The following is a 24,349-nucleotide window of genomic DNA, read 5'->3' as shown; positions in this document are numbered from 1 at the left end:
CACACCAGAATTATCTATTTTAAAATTAGACTTTAAAGAGCTTATAAAAATCTCTAAACAGTTTAACACTGACAAGCCTACTAGAATAATGCTGATGGCAAGCTATAAACAGCTTTAAATGCTAAATGTAATTCGGGGGACAGGGTAAAGAAGACATGATCTGTCCGACCCACATTTAAATGCATCTGTTAGTAGACTTATCTAACTTAATAAATTTCAACAAAGTGAAAAACTCCTTTGCCTTTGGTGGCTTAAGTTTTATTTTTAAACTTGTGACATCTTGACTAAAGATAATGAATCCTGGGACTAGAATATTTAAGGAAAAGAAAAGCATTGGTGGGGAAAGAGGGAAACAAGATCAGTACTTTCTTAGTTTATCCAAAATGGATAACGAAAATCACTGCCATTAAGGAAGAATACTATAGTTGATATGTGGGACTTAGTTTGGCTTAGTGTTAGGTAAGTTAACATCTAACTGGCAAAAGCAAAGATTCACGGTAGTCTCATTTAGGAAATTTAAAAAAATAATTGTTGCCCTCAATTAGCTTTTAGATCTGTGGACAGCGTAATACATACTTTAAGGCACCTGTTATGGGATCTGTTAAAAGTATTCATACTGCTATTTCCATTTTTCATATACTTTTTATGTAGCTCTTAAGATATTATCAGCAGGGGGCCACTAAAAATAACACAAGAATTTGAGGGAGAAGAGAGTAGAAAATGAAAAGAGGATGGGAGGGTTATGAAATTGGGTAGCAATAACAAACATTTTTTAAGGTTTCCTCACTAAGCAATGCCACATAACTGTGTATTTTGACTCGATGCCACTGGGCTGCTGAAGTGATCAGGAAACAAATGGATCATCGTAATTGTCCCACTTAGATTCTCAACTAACCCGTGATTTGGATGGGTCACTCATGAAGGACTGTTTACGCAGACCTCCTGGGAAGGGGTCACTGAGTTGGGCATACTACCTACTGCTTTGTTTCTTTGAAGAAAACTTCTGAAAGGCTACAGACCTCTAAAGGGCAGAACAAAGAACTCACTCAACTACAGAGATTAAAAAGAATGTAATCTATACATAGTGTAATCATGGGCATGTTATCAATCACCTTTCTTGTGGTGAAGAGTATGGGCCTATGAAAAAAACACAACTCCACCCCACTACTGGGCCTACGACAAAATAAAAGTCTAAATTTTTTCTCTTTTGAGTCAGAAATCTCAACTTTCAGATATCCCTAATCTCCATCCAAATTACCTTCTTTTAGTTTTATTAAATATTATTTAAGTCTCCCACATCAGTGAAAGACTCAGAAGTTTCAGGATTAATAGAAGATCCTGAATCTTGGAAAAAATGGCTTTTAATTCTGAGGTGTATTTCAGAGATTTAAGTGCTCTATATTGTTACTGAATGAGACTTATTCTCAAACATCCTGCACGATCCTAAAGCATTCAGTTTATGACGATAGTACTTTAACACATAAAAGTTACAAACCCTAAGAAAACCAAGCAACAAGTCAATAAAATCACAACTCAGAATTCTCACATTTTTGCATGGTATCATTCACTATGAAATGCAAACGGACTACTAATATTTAAGTGGAATGATCTCCAGCCTGTAAATTACACTCCTGTGACCAAATGATTACATACTTGGAAGACTATAGAACATGAGTGGGCACAGAAAGCTATTCTTCAGGACTGCTTTTTCAAAGCTTGAAAAATTAATTAACAATCATTTTAGTGGACAAAAAAAGGTGAGTATGGATTAAGACGCTGTACATGTAGAAAAAATGCTAATGAAAATATTTTATATAGACTATTTTAGACGTTTATTTGATACTGGAAGTATGGTCAGCCATCATAAACTTATTTTTCTTCATCACAAAACGTCCATATATTAAGGATTTATGTAATTCATGGAGGGAAAAAAATCTAGAAACTTTTTGCCTGAGTAGGAAATCTAAAAAAGCTCTCCAAACTCTTGAGTTGAAGTATCGTACTCTGCAATGAAATGGTTGAGTTCTTCAACACATCGCTCACCTATTTCATGTAAATTCTGCCTCAGCGCAAACTGTACAGACTTTTCTAATGAAGGATCTTTTTCAATCAGCATTTTCACTATCCTCCAGAAAGTTTCACAGTCTTGTCGGTAAGCCTGTTCAATCTCTGTGGCTTTAAATGCTATTGCTTTAAAGCAATGAGTTAGCTCGTCTTCATATAACTCTATGCCATATGCTGCATTTGCCTCAGGTTCTTCTGCCTGGTAAATGAATGATGGTGCTGTGGATCCCGCTTCATACTCGTGAATTTCAGGCAAGTTACTTGCATCTGACTTCTCTAGCTTTTCAACAGCCCACTTTCTTGCAGCCTCAGCAAGTTCTTTTTCAGTTAGCCTACGCGGTTTGACTGACAGCTTGGATGATGAAACTGCTGAATAAAACCAGGGTGAAGTATCTCTTGATGTTTTCAAAGATCGTACAGGCTTCTCCTTATCTGTTTCTGGCTTTCTTTCATGCTGCCGTTTGTAGGAGACATCAACACGCCTGGATTTTCTACCCTGAGACTGATGGAAAGACTGACTGGTTCTCTTGAAAGGAGAGATTTCAGAGTCAAATCGTCCCTGGGACCACATTTCATCTCTTCTATAAGCCATGAGTCCAGGCCGCCCATAAGCCATGACTCCAGGACGGCCCAGAAACTCATTGGCTGCTGCCCAAGGCTATCCCAGGCAACAGGCATTTCCGGCACGCACTATGACGTCACAAAACACCCGGTTTCAGGAAGTGTTTTGTTTGGTTTTGAGGCATTGACTCACTAGGTCTCCCTGGCTAGAGTGCGTGGTGTTGCAGGTTACAACAACCTCAAACTCTTGGGCTTCAGCTATTCTCTTGCCTCAGCCTCTCAAATAGCTGGGACTCCAGGCCCCTGCCACAATGCTCAGCTATTTTTTGGTTGTAGTTGTCATTGTTGTTTGGCAGGCCTGGGCTTGATTCCAACTCGCCAGCTCTGCTGTATGTGGCTGGTGCCTTAGCTGCTGAGCTACAGATGCTGAGGCAGTACTTGTGGTTTTTAAAATCATTATTGAGGCATGAGATTTGCCCCCCAAATTCAACCTGTTTAGCATCATTAGTCTCACAGCTGCCGTGTTGTTCACCACACAAAGGCACCTGAATGAGAAAAATGAAATGTGGCTGATATCCCACCCATGCTCTGTTCATCACGGTCTGAGGCTATATTCCAAGAGTGTTTTTTTCTAGGTAACACAAAGGTAAGGTGCGTTATGGACTAGCAGCAGCTCTCTCTAGGAAAATAAGCTTGGAGTTACTTGGTATCATTGGTAAAAATAAAAAGGGAAAGAATATTTAGATCAGAGAGAGAGGAGTACAAGCATATATTCTTGAAGAATGACTGAGATTTTTTTCGCTCCTAAATAGGTAGTGACATGTATGCCGAGGTTACCATGAAAAAGGTTTAACTGACCCTATATGGATACACTTGATCACCTTTTCTTCCCTCATTGCATTAGGTAAAAAATCCATTACAATGTTAAAGGGCAATGGAGACAATGTGCAGCCTTGTCTGGTTACTGATCTGAGTGGAAATGATTTCAATTTAACTCCATTCAATACAATATTGGCTGTGGGTTTGCTGTAGATGGCCTCTATCCGTTTAAGAAATGTCCCTTCTATACCAATTTTCTTAAGTGTTCTGATCATGAAGGGATGCTGGATATTATCAAAACCTTTTTCTGCATCGATTGAGAGAATCATATGGTCTTTGTTTTTTAATTTGTTTATGTACTGAATTATACTTATAGATTTACAAATATTGAACCAGCCTTGAGACCCTGGGATAAAACCGACTTGGTCATGATGTATAATTTGTTCTATGTGTTGCTGGATTCTGTTAGGATCTTGTTGAATATTTTTGCATCTATATTCATTAGTGATATTGGTCTATAATTTTCTTTTTTTTTTTTTTTTTGTAGAGACAGAGTCTCACTGTACCGCCCTCGGGTAGAGTGTCGTGGCGTCACATGGCTCACAGCAACCTCCAACTCTTTGGCTTACACGACTCTCTTGCCTCAGCCTCTGGAGCAGCTGGGACTACAGGCGCCCGCCACAACGCCCAGCTATCTTTTTGTTGCAGTTTGGCCGGGGCTGGGTTTGAACCCGCCAACCTCGGCATATGGGGCCGGCGCCCTACTCACTGAGCCACAGGTGCCGCCCGGTCTATAATTTTCTTTTCTTCTTGGGTCTTTTCCTGGTTTGGGGATCAGGGTGATGTTTGCTTCATAGAACGTCTTCGGTAGTCTTCCTTCTTTTTCTACCTTTTTGAACAGGTTGAGTAATATAGGTATTAATTCCTCTTTAAAGGCTTGGTAGAATTCTGACGTGAAACCATCTGGTCCCGGGCTTTTCTTTTTAGGGAAGTTTTGCTCCCTATTTCAGAACTTGATATGGGCTTGTTCAACATTTCCACTTGGTTCTGGCTAAGTCTTGCAAGGTGGCGTACTTCCAAGTATTGGTCAATTTCCTTCAGATTTTCATATTTCTGAGAATAAAGTTTCTTGTAATATTCATTAAGGATTTTTTGAATTTCTGAGGAGTCTGTTGTTATTTTGTCTTTGTCGTTTCTGATTGATGAGATTAGAGATTTTACTCTTTTTTTTCCTGACTAGGTTGGCCAAATGTTTATCTATTTTATTGACCTTTTCAAAAAACCGACTTTTTGATTTATTGATCTGTTGTATAATTCTTTTGTTTTTAATTTCATTTAATTATGCTCTAGTTTTGGTTATTTCTGTTCTCCTACTGGTTTGGGGTTGGAATGTTCTTCCTTTTCCAGTTGCTTGAGATGTCCAATTAAGTTGTGAACTTCCTCTCTTTCCGTTATCTTGAGGAAGGCTTGTAGTGCTATAAATTTTTCCCTTAGGATTGCCTTTGTGGTATCCCAGAGGTTCTGAGAATTCTTGTCTTCATTGTCATTTGGTTCCAAAAATTTGGCAATTTCTTTCTTAATCTCATCTCTGACCCAGCTATCATTCAGCATAAGGTTATTTAACTTCCATGTTTTTGTATGAGTATGCAGATGCCTGTTGTTACTCAGCTCAACTTTTATTCCATGGTGGTCCGAGAAGATGCAAAGAATAATTTTTATTCCTTTAAATTTACTGAGGTGAGACTTGTGACCTAAGATGTGATCGATTTTGGAGTATGTGTCATGGGCTGATGAGAAGTATGTGTATTCAGTTTTGTTGGGATGAAATGTTCTGTAGATGTCTGCCAAATCAAATGTTGGATGGTTAGGTTTAAATCTAAAATTTCTTTGCTCAGCTTCTTATTGGAGGATCGATCCAACACTGCCAAAGGAGTGTTGAAGTCTCCGACTATTATGGAGCTGGAGGAAATCAAGTTGCTCATGTCTGTTAGAGTTTTTCTTATAAATTGAGGTGCATTCTGGTTCGGTGCATAGATATTAATAATTGAAATCTCATCATATTGAGTATTACCCTTAACAAATATGAAGTGACCATTCTTATCCTTCCTTACTTTTGTTGGTTTAAAGCCTATTGTATCTGCAAATAAAATTGCAGCACCTGCTTTTTTCTGATTACCATTTGCCTGAAATATGGATGACCATCCTTTCACCCTGAGTCTATATTTGTCTTTTAAGGTAAGATGTGACTCTTGTATGCAGCAAATATCTGGCCTGAGTTGTTGTATCCAGTCAGCTAACCTATGCCTCTTTAGAGGACAGTTTAAGCCATTCACATTAATGGAGAATATTGATAAGTCTGGTAAAATTTTGGGTATCGAGTTTTTCAAAAGTCCAGCGAACATTTTTAATCCTTTTACCAGTGTGGAAATTGGATTTTGATCAAATGTTTCTGAGTGAGTTTACTTTTGTGGTAGGGGATTGGGTTGGTCATTGTGGAGGATAGGTCTGAGAATATCCTGAAGAGCTGGTTTGGTTATGGAAAATTTCTTCAACATATGAATGTCATTAAAGTATTTAATTTCTCCATCATAGATGAAACTCAGTTTGGCTGGATACAGGATTCGGGGTTGAATGTTATTTTGCTTTATGAGATTAAAAGTCGATGACCACCCTCTTCTGGCTTGAAAAGTTTCAGCAGAGAGATCTGTAGTCATTCTAATATTCTTCTCTTTGTAGGTAATGGCTTTCTTACGTCTGGCTGCTTTGAGAATTTTCTCCTTCATATTAACTTTAGTGAAGTTAATTATGATATGGGTGGGAGATATCTTATTGGGATTGAGTCGTGCTGGGGTTCTGAAACTGTCTCATATCTTAATTTCAGAATCTCTAGGCATGTCTGGAAAATTCTCTTTCATAATCTCATGGAGTAGGGCCTCTGTGCCTAGCGAGGCAACTTCATCAGTTTCAGGGATTCCGATGAGGCAGATATTAGCCTTCTTCGAATTATCCCAGAGCTCTCTGAGAGAATGATCTGTTTTTGTTCTCCGTTTCTCTTTCTCTTTGAGAGTTTGGGAGCGTTCAAAGGCTTTGTCTTCAATGTCAGGAATCCTTTCTTCTGCTTGCTCCACTGTGTTACTGAGGGATTCTACTGTATTTTTCAGATATTTGAGGGCTGCAAATTCTTGCTTCAGTGTGTCTAAATCTTTGGTGGTTTTGTCTTTAAATTCGTTAAATTCTTAAGACAACATTTGAATTTCTCCTCGAATTCCTAATTCCAACTTTTGAATTGCTGCTCAAATTTCTAATTCCAGATGTTCCTCCACTTTGTTAATCTTGTTTGCAGTCCAAATTCTGAATTCAATTTCTGACATCTCGGCCAGCTGTTTATGAATGGGATCTTCAGTTACATCTGCCATGTCTTTCCTTGGGGGAGGTTGATCTATTCTGGTTATTCATGTTACCAGAGTTTTTCCACTGATTCCACCCCATGATTGTGTTATACCCTTTGATTTTTTGCCTGGAGCTTTGTCGAGGACAGTACAGTGCTCTGGCTTGAGAAACTGGGGCCCTGTTTGGTGTGGTGGGGCTAAGTGGTTCTGTCTTATTTTCAGTTGGTTTCTGTTTGACCCTAGTGAAACAGTTACTGTGGGTTGAAGTCTCAGCTGTGCAGTAATACCAGAAATATTAAATCACCCTGCCCACCACAGGCAACAATTGGAAAAGGAAAATCAAACCTTCCTACAACCACACACCCAGGGCACCACCTGAATAGTCCTCAGGTGATTGGCTCAGTTCAAAAGGTCCAAATCAATTGTGTCAGTCAGCACATGTCTCAGGTGGGAGTGTTTAAGAGGTCTCTGGGAACTGGATCACAGGGGTCTGGTGACTACTCTGATATGGATTGCTCCAGTGTTGCGTGGAGTCAGGATGAGCCACCCAGCAAATAGATCAGTCTGGGAAGGTTGATGCCTCCTTCCCCACCTTGCACCTCTGTCACACCCAGTCACTGATAGCCCTGCAGTTGGCTGACCCAGTTGCCTATAGTGAAAAGGTACTCCAGGCGTTTGTACCTGCCTGAATCACAAGGAAATCTATTTCTGGTCAGCTAGGACACTGTGGTCTGCCTATATCTAGCAGGGGGAGGTGAGGCCTGACAACCTTGCATACTTGATGGAGGCTGGGGAATGTTCTCCCAGTTCTAGCCCTGCCCCTGATTGATGTTACTGACAGAACAGAACAGAACAACATTGCGGGAATTTGTTTCTATCCCTACTAAATTCCCCTGCAGAAGAGAAGCTGTTTTGAGCTCCAAGAGCCTGTACCTCAGGCCCTGTCTTTGCTCCTGCAGGTTTGTATTCGGTTAGCTGTAAGTTCTAGATTCCTGTCTTCCTTTGTCTATAGGCTGATGATCCCCTGAGGGCCAGGTGCATCTTAGGCTCAGTAAAGCGGTCCTGTGTGTCAGCCCCACCCTGGGAACTTCCCAGCTCTGGGCGTGCATTTCTAGTCCCCCCGCCCCACCCAGGCCGGTACCGCCTCAGGCAAACTGTTTACTCATGGGGCCTGTGTTTCCGTCCCAGATCTCTTCCATGGTGGTTGCCACCTGAGTAGATGCCCAGCCTCCTCTGGTTGTCAAGGGAAACAGGGGGTGTGGCTTCAGAATATCCGTGAGTCAGCGCTATTATTGCCAAAAGATGACTGTAGTTCTGTGCCTCGGGGCATTGCTGCTCCTGTGTGGTTCCCTCTCAGCCAACCATCCGCTCCTCACTCCCATGCCCCAGAGTCAGCACTGACCAGCTGCAGTTCAGGCTCTGTACACACCCCTCGAAAAATCTCCCAGGAATCTGGACTCCTGGGGGACAGGACTCCAGACCTCGCAGTGAGAGTGGAGAGGAGTTCTAGGAGCTCAAACTTACAGGTAGAGAATATATACAGTTTTATGCCTGGCAGTAGAACGCCATGGCACCCTAGTAGGGGAGGTACGTCCAGTTTTTGGAGGGTCTCTCCCATGGAGTGTAGTGGGAGGACCTTTAAACTCTGCTCATTTGTTTGTGGGGCACTCTGAGCCATTGTCATGGGGGAGGGGAGTCCCGTGTGCTTGGTGATGGATTTTGTACCTTTTGTTTGTATCCTCGGGGACGCAGCTCACCTCAGCAGGGTTGATGTGCGTTCTTCAACCTTCTCTCTTGGTGCAGCTCTAATGCAGCATATTACTTAATAAATTCCTGTCCTTTAACTCTTCTTCTGGACGGGAGCTTCCGTGGAAAGATGGCTTCAGTCAGCCATCATGTCTCTGCCCCTCACAAGAGGATTTATTGAGCTATGATGATGACAAGGCACACTACCCGGGTCAACAGAGTGAGACTCAAAAAACAAAAGTATCTGTTCTTAGAGGAGTATAGTAGATTATCACACAGCTTCTGTTCAGGTATAAGTCATATTTTGAAAGGAAGAAAATGACTGGTTTTTGTATTAAATGTACTGTATTAACTTGTTGAAAACAAATTTAAAAATTAATATGTCATAAAATTTATTCTGTTTTCCTCACAATACTATGATCATCAAATGGCACAGAGGTGTGGAAGACATAGAGTAATAGACAAGTTGTATGCCAGTGCATAATGGTGGTAGTGCATAGAAAATTCCCCATCAGTTCCTACTCATCCCTAACTTTTATATTGCATTTCCCACAACACTGTGTTGACTGGAATCAAAACACTCCTCAGGCTGAGAACTTTTAAAGCCCTCTTTATTTTTAGTTTAAAATGCTTGTACCTATAGGTTTCTCCTTTTGTGTCTACTTTTTACTATCTCAAACTCCAGTATATCACGTTATAGAAATCAAGTAGGTTTTTCTCCATTATGTTCTGCATTTCGGGAATCCTAATGTTTACCCTTCACTTAACCAGATTACTCAGTAAGTCTTGAAATTGACTATCTAGAGCCTATAGTTTCCAGAAGCCTCTCTGCAGTATATGTCTTGTATTTATTCTGAACAATGTTCCACTAGAAATAAAAAGTTGATAGCAGATTTTCCAGAGTGTTGGAAGGCATAAAATTATAATGGCTAAGAGGAGTCAAATTGCCTCAATCTGAAATCCTGGCTTTTATCTTTTTCTTCTCTATAATATGGTAGCAATGATAACATTCACCTTACAGGATCATTTCAACTGTGGAATTAGATAACAAACAGAAACTGCTTAGCACCAGGAACAATATACAACAAAGTGCGTAATTAATGTTACCTATTATCATCCTTATATAAATTATAATATTCACTTTTAATTTGTAAATATTTTACATGAGCATGTATTAAATACAATTTCAATTTAATGAACAACCACAAAGCTGACCTCTATTACTTATGTGTAATCCCATTATTTTTTCATGGCCTACACTTCAGAAAACTGAAAACTCACAACTTACATATGGGCGGTTGCCTGGAGAAAACACCTCGTGGTTCCACAATGTTTAATGGTTTCTAAGAAACTTTTATATATATTTGCATTTAATCCTGACAATAATCCTGATTAGAAAAGTCAATATGGATTGCGACAAACGGTTGGGAGCAAGATGGCAGCCGAGTAACAGCTTCCTTGCATCTGGGCACAGTGAGTCTGGGGAGATAGGACTCCAGGCATCTCTTGCTGGTGGGATCTGCCTATCAAGACCCCTGAGAGGATACAGGGAGTCAGAGAGAGACTTCTGGACCCCAAGAGGAGGACTAAAACAGTGGAAAACCGGCGAGTGGTCGCGTGTGTTCAACCCGTCTAAACCCAACCACAACTTCCACAGGCATGAGAACTTAAAGAGCAAGAGGAAGTGAAAGGAAAATTAGGGCAAGTAAACAGATAAAAGAAATCACTCATGAGGAAGAATCAGCAGAAAACTCTAGGCAACATGAAGAACCAGTCCAGAACAACCCCACAAAGGGACCATGAGGTAGCTACTGCAGAGGATTCCACCTATACAGAAATGTTAGGAATGACAGAAAGGGAATTTAGAATACACATGTTGAAAACAATGAAAGAAATGATGGAAACAATGAAGGAAACTGCTAATAAAGTGGAAAATAACCAAAAGGAAATTCAAAAACAGAATCAAATAAGAGATGAACGATATGAAGAATATAAAAAGGATGTAGCAGAGCTGAAGGAAATGAAACAGTCAATCAGCAAACTTAAAGATGCAATGGAAAGTATCAGCAACAGGTTAGACCATGCAGAAGAAAGAATTTCAGAGGTAGAAGACAAAGTTTTTGAGATAACTCAGATAGTAAAAGAGGCAGAAAGCAGAATCTTCACTGTTAGAATTATGGGAATTTATGAAGAATTCCAACATACGAGTTATAGGCATTCCAGAAGGGGAAGAAGAATGCCCCAGAGGAATGGAAGCCATACTAGAGAATATTATAAAAGAAAATTTCCCAAATATCACCAAAGATTCTGACACACTGCTTTCAGAGGGCTATCGGACCCCAGGTCGCCTCAACTCTAACCGAGCTTCTCCAAGACACATTGTGATGAACCTGTCCAAAGTCAAGACAAAAAAAAAAGATTCTGCAAGCTGCCAGGAGTAAGCGCCAGTTGACCTACAGGGGCAAATCCATCAGAGTGACCGCAGACTTCTCTAATGAAACTTTCCAAGCAAGAAGACAATGGTCATCTACCTTTAATCTATTTAAACAGAACAATTTCCAGCCCAGAATTCTGTACCCTGCTAAGCTAAGCTTAAAAATTGATGGAGAAATCAAATCATTTACAGATATAGAAACATTGAGGAAATTCGCCACAACAAGACCAGCTCTACAGGAAATACTTCAACCTGTTCTGCACACTGACCACCACAATGGATCAGCAGCAAAGTAAGATCTCAGAAATTAAAGGACAGAACCTAACCTCCACAATGATGCAAAAGATAAAACTAAGCAATGGACTCTCACAAAATAAGATGAATAGAATACTACCACACTTATCAATTATCTCAATAAATGTTAATGGCTTGAATTCCCCATTGAAGAGACATAGATTGGTTGACTGGATTAAAAAAACACAAGCCATCCATTTGCTGTCTGCAAGAAACACACCTGGCTTCAAAAGACAAATTAAAGCTCCGAGTCAAGGGTTGGAAGACAATTTTTCAGGGAAATGGAATTCAGAAGAAAAGAGGAGTTGCAATCTTATCTTCAGATTCATGTGAATTTAAAGCAACTAAAGTAAAAAAAGACAAAGATGGCCACGTTATATTGGTCAAGGGAAAAATACAACAAGAAGACATTTCAATTCTAAATATCTATGCACCCAATTTAAATGCTCCCAGATTCTTGAAACAGACCTTACTCAGTCTGAGCAATATGATATCTGATAATACCATCATAACAGGGGACCTTAACACTCCTCTTACAGAGCTGGACAGATCCTCTAAACAGAAATTAAACAAGGATATAAGAGATTTAAATGAGACCCTAGAACAACTGTGCTTGATAGATGAATATAGAACACTCCATCCCAAAGATAAAGAACATACATTCTTCTCATCACTCCATGGAACATTCTCCAAAATTGATCATATCCTGGGACACAAAACAAATATCAACAGAATCAAAAGAATTGAAATTTTACCTTGTATCTTCTCAGACCATAAGGCACTAAAGGTGGAACTCAAGTCTAACAAAAATGCTCGACCCCACCCAAAGGCATGGAAACTAAACAATCTTCTGTTGAATAACAGATGGGTGCAGGAAGAAATACAACAGGAAATCATTAACTTCCTTGAGCATAACAACAATGAAGACACAAGCTACCAAAACCTGTGGGATACTGCAAAAGTAGTTTTGAGAGGAAAATTCATCACTTTAGATGCCTACATTAGAAAAACAGAAAGAGAGCACATCAACAATCTCACAAGAGATCTTATGGAGTTGGAAAAAGAAGAACAATCTAAGCCTAAACTCAGTAGAAGAAAAGAAATATCCAAAATCAAATCAGAGATCAATGAAATTGAAAACAAAAGAATCATTCAGAAAATTAATGAAACAAGGAGTTGGTTTTTTGAAAAAATAAATAAAATAGATAAACCATTGGCCAGACTAACGAGGAATAGAAAAGTAAAATCTCTAGTAACCTCAATCAGAAATGATAAAGGGGAAATAACAACTGATCCCACAGAGATACAAGAGATCATCTCTGAATATTACCAGAAACTCTATGCCCAGAAATTTGACAATGTGAAAGAAATGGATCAATATTTGGAATAACACCCTTTCCCTAGACTCAGCCAGGAAGAAATAGAGCTCCTGAACAGACCAATTTCAAGCACTGAGATCAAAGAAACAATAAAAAAATCTTCCAACCAAAAAATGCCCTGGTCCAGATGGCTTCACTCCAGAATTCTATCAAACCTACAAAGAAGAGCTTATTCCTGTACTGCAGAAATTATTCCAAAAAATTGAGGAAGAAGGAATCTTCACCAACACATTCTATGAAGAAAACATCACCCTGATACCAAAACCAGGAAAGGACCCAAACAAAAAGGAGAATTTCAGACCAATCTCACTCATGAACATAGACGCAAAAATTCTCAACAATATCCTAGCCAATAGATTACAGCTTATCATCAAAAAAGTCATTCAACATGATCAAGTAGGCTTCATCCCAGGGATGGAAGGCTGGTTTAACATACGCAAGTCTATAAACGTTATCCACCATATTAACAGAGGCAAAAATAAAGATCACATGATCCTCTCAATAGATGCAGAAAAAGCATTTGATAAAATCCAGCATCCTTTTCTAATGAGAACACGGAAGAGTGTAGGCATAAGTGGCACATTTCTAAAACTGACTGAAGCTATCTATGACAAACCCACAGCCAATATTTTACTGAATGGAGTAAAACTGAAAGCTTTTCCTCTTAGAACTGGAACCAGACAAGGTTGTCCTTTGTCATCTTTACTATTCAATGTAGTGCTGGAAGTTCTAGCCAATACAATTATGCAAGGCAAGGAAATAAAGGGAATCCAAATGGGAGCAGAGGAGGTCAAACTCTCCCTCTTTGCTGACGACATGATCTTATACTTAGAGAACCCCAAAGACTCAACCACAAGACTCCTAGAAGTCATCAAAAAATACAGTAATGTTTCAGGATATAAAATCCATGTCCACAAGTCAGTAGCCTTTGCGTACACCAATAACAGTCCAGATGAGAAGCTAATTAAGGACACAACTCCCTTCACCATAGTCTCAAAGAAAATGAAATACTTAGGAGTATACCTAACGAAGGAGGTGAAGGACCTCTATGAAGAAAACTATGAAATCCTCAGAAAGGAAATAGCAGAGGATATTAACAAATGGAAGAACATACCATGCTCATGGATGGGAAGAATCAACATTGTTAAAATGTCTATACTTCCCAAAGCAATCTACCTATTCAATGCCATTCCTATCAAAATACCAACATTGTACTTTCAAGATTTGGAAAAAATGATTCTGCCTTTTGTATGGAACCGGAAAAAAACCCGTATAATTAAGGCAGTTCTCTGTAACAAGAATAAAGCTAGGGGCATCAGCATACCAGATTTTAGTCTGTACTACAAAGCCATAGTGCTCAAGACAGCATGGTACTGGCACAAAAACAGAGACATAGACACTTGGAATCGAATTGAAAACCAAGAAATGAAACTAACATTTTACAACCACCTAATCTTTGATAAACCAAACAAGAACATACCTTGGGGGAAAGACACCCTATTCAATAAATGGTGTTGGGAGAACTGGATGTCTACATGTAAAAGACTGAAACTGGATCCACACCTTTCCCCACTCACAAAAATTGACTCAAGATGGATAAAGAACTTAAATTTAAGGGATGAAACAATAAAAATCCTCCAAGAAAGCATAGGAAAAACACTGGAAGATATTGGCCTGGGGAAAGACTTCATGAAGAAGACTGCCATGGCAATTGCAACAACAACAAAAATAAACAAATGGGACTTCATTAAACTGAAAAGCTTCTGTACAGCTAAGGAGACAACAAACAAAGCAAAGAGACAACCTACACAATGGGAAAGGATATTTGCATATTTTCAATCAGACAAAAGCTTGATAACTAGGATCTATAGAGAACTCAAATTAATCCACATGAAAAAAGCCAATAATCCCTTATATCAATGGGCAAGAGACATGAGTAGAACTTTCTCTAAAGATGACAGACGAATGGCTAACAAACACATGAAAAAATGTTCATCATCTCTATATATTAGAGAAATGCAAATCAAAACAACCCTGAGATATCATCTAACCCCAGTGAGAATGGCCCACATCACAAAATCTCAAAACTGCAGATGCTGGCGTGGATGTGGAGAGAAGGGAACACTTTTACACTGCTGGTGGGACTGCAAACTAGTACAACCTTTCTGGAAGGAAGTCTGGAGAAACCTCAAAGCACTCAAGCTAGACCTCCCATTTGATCCTGCAATCCCATTACTGGGCATCTACCCAGAAGGAAAGAAATCCTTTTATCATAAGGACACTTGTACTAGACTGTTTATTGCAGCTCAATTTACAATCGCTAAAATGTGGAAACAGCCCAAATGCCCACCGACCCAGGAATGGATTAACAAGCTGTGGTATATGTATACCATGGAATACTATTCAGCCATTAAAAAAAATGGAGACTTTACATCCTTCGTATTAACCTGGATGGACATGGAAGACATTATTCTTAGTAAAGCATCACAAGAATGGAGAAGCATGAATCCTATGTACTCAATTTTGATATGAGGACAATTAATGACAATTATGGTTATGGGGGGAAACAGAAAGAGGGAAGGAGGGAGGTGGGTGGGGCCTTGGTGTGTGTTACACTTTATGGGGGCAAGACATGATTGCAAGAGGGACTTTACCTAACAATTGTAATCAGTGTAACCTGGCTTATTGTACCCTCAATGAATCCCCAACAATAAAAAAAAAAAAGAAAAGTCAATATGGATCTTTCCAATTACGCTGTACAGTAATTATGCAACAAAGCTGGTATTAGAACCTATATATATAACCTTCTACATTTAACCTTCTTTTGTGATAAGTTTCATGATTATTTGTTAGGATCTTCCGGACCATGTTGTTATCACAAAACAAGTATACTTTAGAAAAGTTTTAATTGAAAGGAAAATATCTAAAAGTTTATATGTTAAATTAATTTTTTTATTAAATCATAGCTGTGTACATTAATGTCATCATGGGGCACCATACACTAGTTTCATAGACGATTCGACACATTTTCAGCATGATGGCTAACATAGCCTTCCTGGCATTTTCTTAGTTATTTTGCTAAGACATTTACATTCCACATTTACTAAGTTTCACATATGCCCTTGTAAGATGCACCGCAGGTATAATCCCACCAATCCACCTCCCTCTGCCCACCTCCCCCTTCTCTCCCATCCCTTTCCCCCTTCCCCCTATTCTTAGGTTATTCCTGGGTTATAGCTTTCATATGAAAGCCATAAATTAGTTTCATTATAGGGCTGAGTACATTGGATAATTTTTCTTCCATTCTTGGGATACTTTACTAAGAAGAATATGCTCCAGCTCCATTAATATAAATATGAAAGAGGTAAAGTCTCCATCTTTCTTTAAGGCTGCATAATATTCCATGGTGTACATACACCACAATTTATTAATCCATTCGTAGATTGATGGGCACTTGGGCTTTCTCCATGACTTAGCATTTATGAATAGGGCTGCAATAAACATTCTGGTATAAATATCTTTGTTGTGATGCGATTTTTGGTCCTCTGGGTATACGCCTAGTAGAGGAATTATAAGATTGAATGGCAGACCTATTTTTAGATCTCTAAGTGTTCTCCATACATCTTTCCAAAAGGAATGCATTAATTTGCATTCCCACCAGCAGTGCAGAAGTGTTCCCTTTTCTCCACATCCACGCCAACATCTCTGGTCTTGGGATTTTGTGATACAGGCTAATCTTACTGGAGTTAGATGATATCTCAAAGTAGTTTTGATTTGCATTTCTCTGATGATTAAAGATGCTGAGCATTTTTTTCATATGTCTGTAGGCCGCACGCCTGTCTTCTTCAGAGAAGTTTCTCTTCATATCCCTTGTCCAGCCTGCGATGTGATCACTTGTTCTTTTCTTGCTTATACGTTTGAGTTCTCTGTGGATTCTGGTTATTAAACCATTCTCAGAATTATAACCTGCAAATATCTTCTCCCATTCTGTTTGCTTGTTTTATTTACTGTGTTCTTGATTGTGCAGAAGCTTTATAGTTTGATCAGGTCTCAGTAGTGTAATTTTGAAGCTGCTTCAATTGCCTGGGGGGGGGTCCTCCTCATAAAATACTCACCCAGGCCAATTTATACTCACCCAGGCCAATTTCTTCAAGGGTTTTCCCTACACTCGCTTCTAGTATTTTTATAGTTTCATGTCTTAAGTTTAAATCTTTAATCCAATGAGAGTCTATCTTAGTTAATGGTGAAAGGTATGGGTCCAGTTTCAGTCTTCTATAGGTTGCCAGCCAGTTCACCCAGCACCATTTGTTAAATAGGGAATCTTTCCCCACTAAATGTTTTTAATTGGCTTGTCAAAGATTAAATAACAGTAAGTAGCTGGATTCATCTTGTGGCTCTCTATTTTATTCCAGACATCTAGTTTTCTGTTTTTGTGCCAGTACCATGCTGTTTTGATCACTATCGAATTGTAGTATAGTCTGAGGTCTGGTAGCATGATTCCTCTTGCTTTGCTTTTATTTCTGAGTAATGTCCTGGCTATTCGAGATTTTTTCTGATTCGATATAAAATGAAGTATTGTTTTTTCAAGATCTTTAAAGTATGACAGTGGAGCATTAATAGGAATTACGTTAAATTATATATTGCTTTGGGTAGTATGGACATTTTAACAATGTTGATTCTTCCCAGCCACGAGCATGGCATGTTTCTCCATTTGTTAAAATTTTCAGCTATTTCTTTTCTTAGAGTTTCATAGTTCTCTTTATAGAGATCTTTCACGTCCTTTGTTAGATACATTCCCAAGTATTTCATCCTCTTTGGCACTACTGTGAATGGGATAGTGTCCTTAACTGTTTTTTCAACTTGACTATTGTTAGTATATATAAAGGCTACTGACTTATGAATGTTCATTTTATAACCTGAGACGCTGCTGTATTCCTTGAACACTTCTAAGAGTTCTTGAGTAGACCTAGTGTTTTCCAGATATACTATCATATCATCTTCGAAGACCAAAAGTTTCATTTTTTCTGACCCTATATGGATACCCTTGATTGCCTTTTCTTCCCTAACTGCGGTGGCTAAAACTTCCATTACAATGTTAAAGAACAATGGATACAATGGGCAGCCTTGTCTGGTTCCTGATCTGAGTGGAAATGATTTCAATTTAACTCAATTCAATATGATATTGGCTGTGGGTTTGCTGTAGATGACCTCTATCAATTTTCTTAAGTGTTCTGATCATGCAGGGATGCTAGATATTATCAAAAGCTTTTTCTGCATCAATTGAGAGAATCATATGCTCTTTGTTTTTTAATTTGTTTATGTGCTGAATTATACTTATAGATTTACGTATATTGAACCAACCTTGAGACCCTGGGATAAAACCGCCTTGGTCATGATGTATAATTTGTTTGATGTGTTGCTGGATTCTGTTTGTTAGGATCTTGTTGAATATTTTTGCATCTATATTCATTAGTGATATTGGTCTATAATTTTCTTTTCTTGTTGGGTCTTTTCCTGGTTTGGGATCAGGGTGATGTTTGCTTCATAGAACGTCTTCAGTAGTCTTCCTTCCTTTTCTACCTTTTGGAACAGGTTGAGTAATATAGGTACTAATTCCTCTTTAAAGGTTTGGTAGAATTCTGACGTGAAACCATCTGGTCTTGAGCTTTCCTTTTTAGGTAGGTTTTGTATGGTTGATGCTATTTCAGAACTTGATTTGGGCTTGTTCAACTTTTCCACTTGATTCTGCCCAAGTCTTGGAAGGTGACGTGCTTTCAAGTATTGGTCAATTTCCTTTAGATTTTCATATTTCTGAGATAAAGTTTCTTGTAATATTAATTAAGGATTTTTTTTGAATTTCTGAGGAGTCTGTTGTTATTTCGTCTTTGTTGTTTGTGATTGATGAGATTAGAGATTTTACTCTTTTTTTCCTGATTAGGTTGGCCAAAGATTCATCTATTTTATTGACCTTTTCAAAATATCAAATTTTTGATGTATTGTTCTCTTGTATAATTCTTTTGTTTTCAATTTCATTTAATTCTGCTCTAATTTATGTTATTTCTTTTCATCTACTGGGTTTGTGGTTGGAATGTTCTTCCTTTTCCAATTGCTTGAGATGTCCCATTAAGTTGTTAACGTCTTCTCTTTCCATTATTTTGAAGAAGGCTTGCAGTGCTATAAATTTCTCTCTTAGGTCTGCCTTTGCGGTATCCCAGAGGTTCTGAGAATTCTTCTCTTCATTGTCATTTGGTTCCAAAAATTTGGCAATTTCTTTCTTAATCTTATCTCTGAGCCAGCTATCATTCAGCATAAGATTATTTAACTTCCATGTTTTGTATGAGTATGCAGATGCCTGTTGTTACTCAGCTCAACTTTTATTCCATGGTGGTCCGAGAAGATGCAAGGAATAATTTCTCTTCCTTTAAATTTACTGAGGTTAGACTTGTGACCTAAATTTTGATTGATTTTGGAGTATGTGCCGTAGGCTGATGAGAAGAATGTGTATTCAGTTTTGTTGGGATGAAATGTTCTATAGATGTCTGCCAAATCAAATGTTGGATGGTTAGGTTTAATATAAAATTTCTTTGCTCAGCTTCTTTTTTTTTTTTTATTGTTGGGGATTCATTGAGGGTACAATAAGCCAGGTTACACTGATTGCAATTGTTAGGTAAAGTCCCTCTTGCAATCATGTCTTGCCCCCATAAAGTGTGACACACACCAAGGCCCCACCCACCTCCCTCCTTCCCTCTTTCTATTCCCCCCCATAACCATAATTGTCATTAATTGTCCTCATATCAAAATTGAGTACATAGGATTCATGCTTCTCCATTCTTGTGATGCTTTACTAAGAATAATGTCTTCCATGTCCATCCAGGTTAATACGAAGGATGTAAAGACTCCATTTTTTTTAATGGCTGAATAGTATTCCATGGTATACATATACCACAGCTTGTTAATCCATTCCTGGGTCGGTCGGCATTTAGGCTGTTTCCAAATTTTGGCGATTGTAAATTGAGCTGCAATAAACAGTCTAGTACAAGTGTCCTTATGATAAAAGGATTTCTTTCCTTCTGGGTAGATGCCCAGTAATGGGATTGCAGGATCAAATGGGAGGTCTAGCTTGAGTGCTTTGAGGTTTCTCCAGACTTCCTTCCAGAAAGGTTGTACTAGTTTGCAGTCCCACCAGCAGTGTAAAAGTGTTCCCTTCTCTCCACATCCACGCCAGCATCTGCAGTTTTGAGATTTTGTGATGTGGGCCATTCTCACTGGGGTTAGATGATATCTCAGGGTTGTTTTGATTTGCATTTCTCTAATATATAGAGATGATGAACATTTTTTCATGTGTTTGTTAGCCATTCGTCTGTCATCTTTAGAGAAAGTTCTACTCATGTCTCTTGCCCATTGATATAAGGGATTATTGGCTTTTTTCATGTGGATTAATTTGAGTTCTCTATAGATCCTAGTTATCAAGCTTTTGTCTGATTGAAAATATGCAAATATCCTTTCCCATTGTGTAGGTTGTCTCTTTGCTTTGGTTATTGTGTAGGTTTCCTATTGTGTAGGTTTGTCTCCTTAGCTGTACAGAAGCTTTTCAGTTTAATGAAGTCCCATTTGTTTATTTTTGTTGTTGTTGCAATTGCCATGGCAGTCTTCTTCATGAAGTCTTTCCCCAGGCCAATATCTTCCAGTGTTTTTCCTATGCTTTCTTGGAGGATTTTTATTGTTTCATGCCTTAAGTTTAAGTCCTTTATCCATCTTGAGTCAATTTTTGTGAGTGGGGAAAGGTGTGGATCCAGTTTCAGTCTTTTACATGTAGACATCCAGTTCTCCCAACACCATTTATTGAATAGGGAGTCTTTCCCCCAAAGTATGTTCTTGTTTGGTTTATCAAAGATTAGGTGGTTGTAAAATGTTAGTTTCATTTCTTGGTTTTCAATTCAATTCCAAGTGTCTATGTCTCTGTTTTTGTGCCAGTACCATGCTGTCTTGAGTACAGACTAAAATCTGGCTTTGTAGTACAGACTTTGTAGTACAGACTAAAATCTGGTATGCTGATGCCCCCAGCTTTATTTTTGTTACAGAGAACTGCCTTAGCTATACGGGGTTTTTTCCGGTTCCATACAAAAGGCAGAATCATTTTTTCCAAATCTTGAAAGTACGATGTTGGTATTTTGATAGGAATGGCATTGAATAGGTAGATTGCTTTGGGAAGTATAGACATTTTAACAATGTTGATTCTTCCCATCCATGAGCATGGTATGTTCTTCCATTTGTTAATATCCTCTGCTATTTCCTTTCTGAGGATTTCATAGTTTTCTTTATAGAGGTCCTTCGCCTCCTTCGTTAGGTATATTCCTAGGCATTTCATTTTCTTTGAGACTATGGTGAAGGGAGTTGTGTCCTTAATTACCTTCTCATCTTGACTGTTATTGTTGTACGCAAAAGCTACTGACTTGTGGACATTGATTTTATATCCTGAAACATTACTGTATTTTTTGATGACTTATAGGAGTCTTGTGGTTGAGTCTTTGGGGATCTCTAAGTATAAGATTATGTCATCAGCAAAGAGGGAGAGTTTGACCTCCTCTGCTCCCATTTGGATTCCCTTTATTTCCTTGTCTTCCCTAATTGTATTGGCGAGAACTTCCAGCACTACTTTGAATAGTAAAGGTGACAGAGGACAACCTTGTCTGGTTCCAGTTCTAAGAGGAAAAGCTTTCATTTTTACTCCATTCAGTAAAATATTGGCTGTGGGTTTGTCATAGATAGCTTCAATGAGTTTTAGAAATGTGCCACCTATGCCTATACTCTTCAGTGTTCTAATTAGAAAAGGATGCTAGATTTTATCAAATGCTTTTTCTGCATCTATTGAGAGGATCATGTGATCTTTATTTTTGCCTCTGTTAATATGGTGGATAACGTTTATAGACTTGCGTATGTTAAACCAGCCTTGCATCCCTGGGATGAAGCCTACTTGATCATGATGAATGACTTTTTTGATGATAAGCTGTAATCTATTGGCTAGGATTTTGTTGAGAATTTTTGCGTCTATGTTCATGACTGAGATTGGTCTGAAATTCTCCTTTTTGTTTGGGTCTTTTCCTGGTTTTGGTATCAGGGTGATGTTTTCTTCATAGAATGTGTTGGTGAAGATTCCTTCTTCCTCAATTTTTTGGAATAATTTCTGCAGTACAGGAATAAGCTCTTCTTTGTAGGTTTGATAGAATTCTGGAGTGAAGCCATCTGGACCAGGGCATTTTTTGGTTGCAAGATTTTTTATTGTTTCTTTGATCTCAGTGCTTGAAATTGGTCTGTTCAGGAGCTCTATTTCTTCCTGGCTGAGTCTAGGGAGAGGGTGTGATTCCAAATATTGATCCATTTCTTGCACATTGTCAAATTTCTGGGCATACAGTTTCTGGTAGTATTCAGAAATGATCTCTTGTATCTCTGTGGGATCAGTTGTTATTTCCCCTTTATCATTTCTGATTGAGGTTACTAGAGATTTTACTTTTCTATTCCTCGTTAGTCTGGCCAATGTTTTATCTATCTTATTTATTTTTTCAAAAAATCAACTCCTTGTTTCATTAATTTTCTGAATGATTCTTTTGTTTTCAATTTCATTGATCTCTGATTTGATTTTGGATATTTCTTTTCTTCTACTGAGTTTAGGCTTAGAGTGTTCTTCTTTTTCCAATTCCATAAGATCTCTTGTGAGATTGTTGATGTGCTCTCTTTCTGTTTTTCGAATGCAGGCATCTAAAGCGATGAATTTTCCTCTCAAAACTGCTTTTGCAGTATCCCACAGGTTTTGGTAGCTTGTGTCTTCATTGTTGTTATGCTCAAGGAAGTTAATGATTTCCTGTTGTGTTTCTTCCTGCACCCATCTGTTATTCAACAGAAGATTGTTTAGTTTCCATGCCTTTGGGTGGGGTCGAGCATTTTTGTTAGAGTTGAGTTCCACCTTTAGTGCCTTATGGTCTGAGAAGATACAAGGTAAAATTTCAATTCTTTTGATTCTGTTGATATTTGTTTTGTGTCCCAGGATATGATCAATTTTGGAGAATGTTCCATGGGGTGATGAGAATAATGTATATTCTTTATCTTTGGGGTGGAGTGTTCTATATGCGTCTATCAAGCACAGTTGTTCTAGGATCTCATTTAAGTCTCTTATATACTTGTTTAATTTCTATTTAGAGGATCTGTCCAGCTCTGTAAGAGGAGTGTTAAGGTCCCCTGTTATTATGGTATTATCAGATATCATATTGCTCAGACTGAGTAAGGTCTGTTTCAAGAATCTGGGAGCATTTAAATTGGGTGCATAGATATTTAGAATTGAAATGTCTTCTTGTTGTATTTTTCCTTTGACCAATATAAAGTGGCCATCTTTGTCTTTTTTCACTTTAGTTGCTTTAAATCCACATGAATCTGAAAATAAGATTGCAACTCCTCTTTTCTTCTGAATTCCATTTGCCTGAAAAATTGTCTTCCAACCCTTGAGTCGGAGCTTTAATTTGTCTTTTGAAGCCAGGAGTGTTTCTTGCAGACAGCAAATGGATGGCTTGTGTTTTTTAATCCAGTCAACCAATCTATGTCTCTTCAATTGGGAATTCAAGCCATTAACATTTATTGAGATAATTGATAAGTGTGGTAGTATTCTATGCGTCTTATTTTGTGAGAGTCCATTGCTTCGTTTTATCTTTTGCATCAGTGTGGAGGTTTGGTTCCGTCCTTTAATTTCTGAGTTCTTACTTTGCTGCTGATCCATTGTGGTGGTCAGTGTGCAGAACAGGTTGAAGTATTTCCTGTAGAGCTGGTCTTGTTGTGGCGAATTTCCTCAATGTTTCTATATCTGTAAATGACTTGATTTCTCTGTCAATTTTGAAGCTTAGCTTAGCAGGGTACAGAATTCTGGGCTGGAAATTGTTCTGTTTAAGTACGTTAAAGGTAGGTGACCATTGTCTTCTTGCTTGGAATGTTTCATTAGAGAAGTCTGCAGTCAATCTGATGGATTTGCCCCTGTAGGTCAACCGGCGCTTACTCCTGGCAGCTTGCAGAATCTTTTCTTTTGTCTTGACTTTGGACAGGTTCATCACAATGCGTCTTGGAGAAGCTCGGTTGGAGTTGAGGCGGCCTGGGGTCCGATAGCCCTCTGAAAGCAGTGTGTCAGAATCTTTGGTGATATTTGGGAAATTTTCTTTTATGATATTCTCTAGTATGGCTTCCATTCCTCTGGGGCATTCTTCTTCCCCTTCTGGAATTCCTATAACTCGTATGTTGGAACGCTTCATAAAGTCCCATAATTCTGACAGTGAATGTTCTACTTTCTCTCTCTTCTTTTCTGCCTCTTTTACTATCTGAGTTATCTCAAAAACTTTGTCTTCTACCTCTGAAATTCTTTCTTCTGCATGGTCTAACCTGTTGCTGATACTTTCCATTGCATCTTTAAGTTCCCTGATTGTTTCATTTCCATCAGCTCTGCTATATCCTTTTTATATTCTTCATATCGTTCATCTCTTATTTGGTTCTGTTTTTGGATTTCCTTTTGGTTATTTTCCACTTTATTAGCAGTTTCCTTCATTGTTTCCATCATTTCTTTCATTGTTTTCAACATGTGTATTTTAAATTCCCTTTCTGTCATTCCTAACATTTCTGTATAGGTGGAA

The 24,349-nt window shown here is 38.4% G+C and overlaps 1 protein-coding gene across 1 annotated transcript; it reads right to left on the bottom strand.

Moving 5' to 3' along the window:
* Positions 1-1,963: 1,963 nt before the first annotated feature.
* On the bottom strand, positions 1,964-2,680 carry LOC128576985 (periphilin-1-like). The gene has a single exon (XM_053579065.1). It carries the CDS (start codon positions 2,678-2,680, stop codon positions 1,964-1,966), a length of 717 nt encoding a protein of 238 aa, XP_053435040.1.
* Between the last annotated feature and the right edge of the window lie 21,669 nt (positions 2,681-24,349).

The sequence above is a fragment of the Nycticebus coucang genome, chromosome X (genome assembly GCF_027406575.1).
Source record: "Nycticebus coucang isolate mNycCou1 chromosome X, mNycCou1.pri, whole genome shotgun sequence".
In the NCBI taxonomy this organism is placed as follows: domain Eukaryota; kingdom Metazoa; phylum Chordata; class Mammalia; order Primates; family Lorisidae; genus Nycticebus; species Nycticebus coucang.
This window is presented reverse-complemented; position numbering and strand designations above follow the sequence as displayed.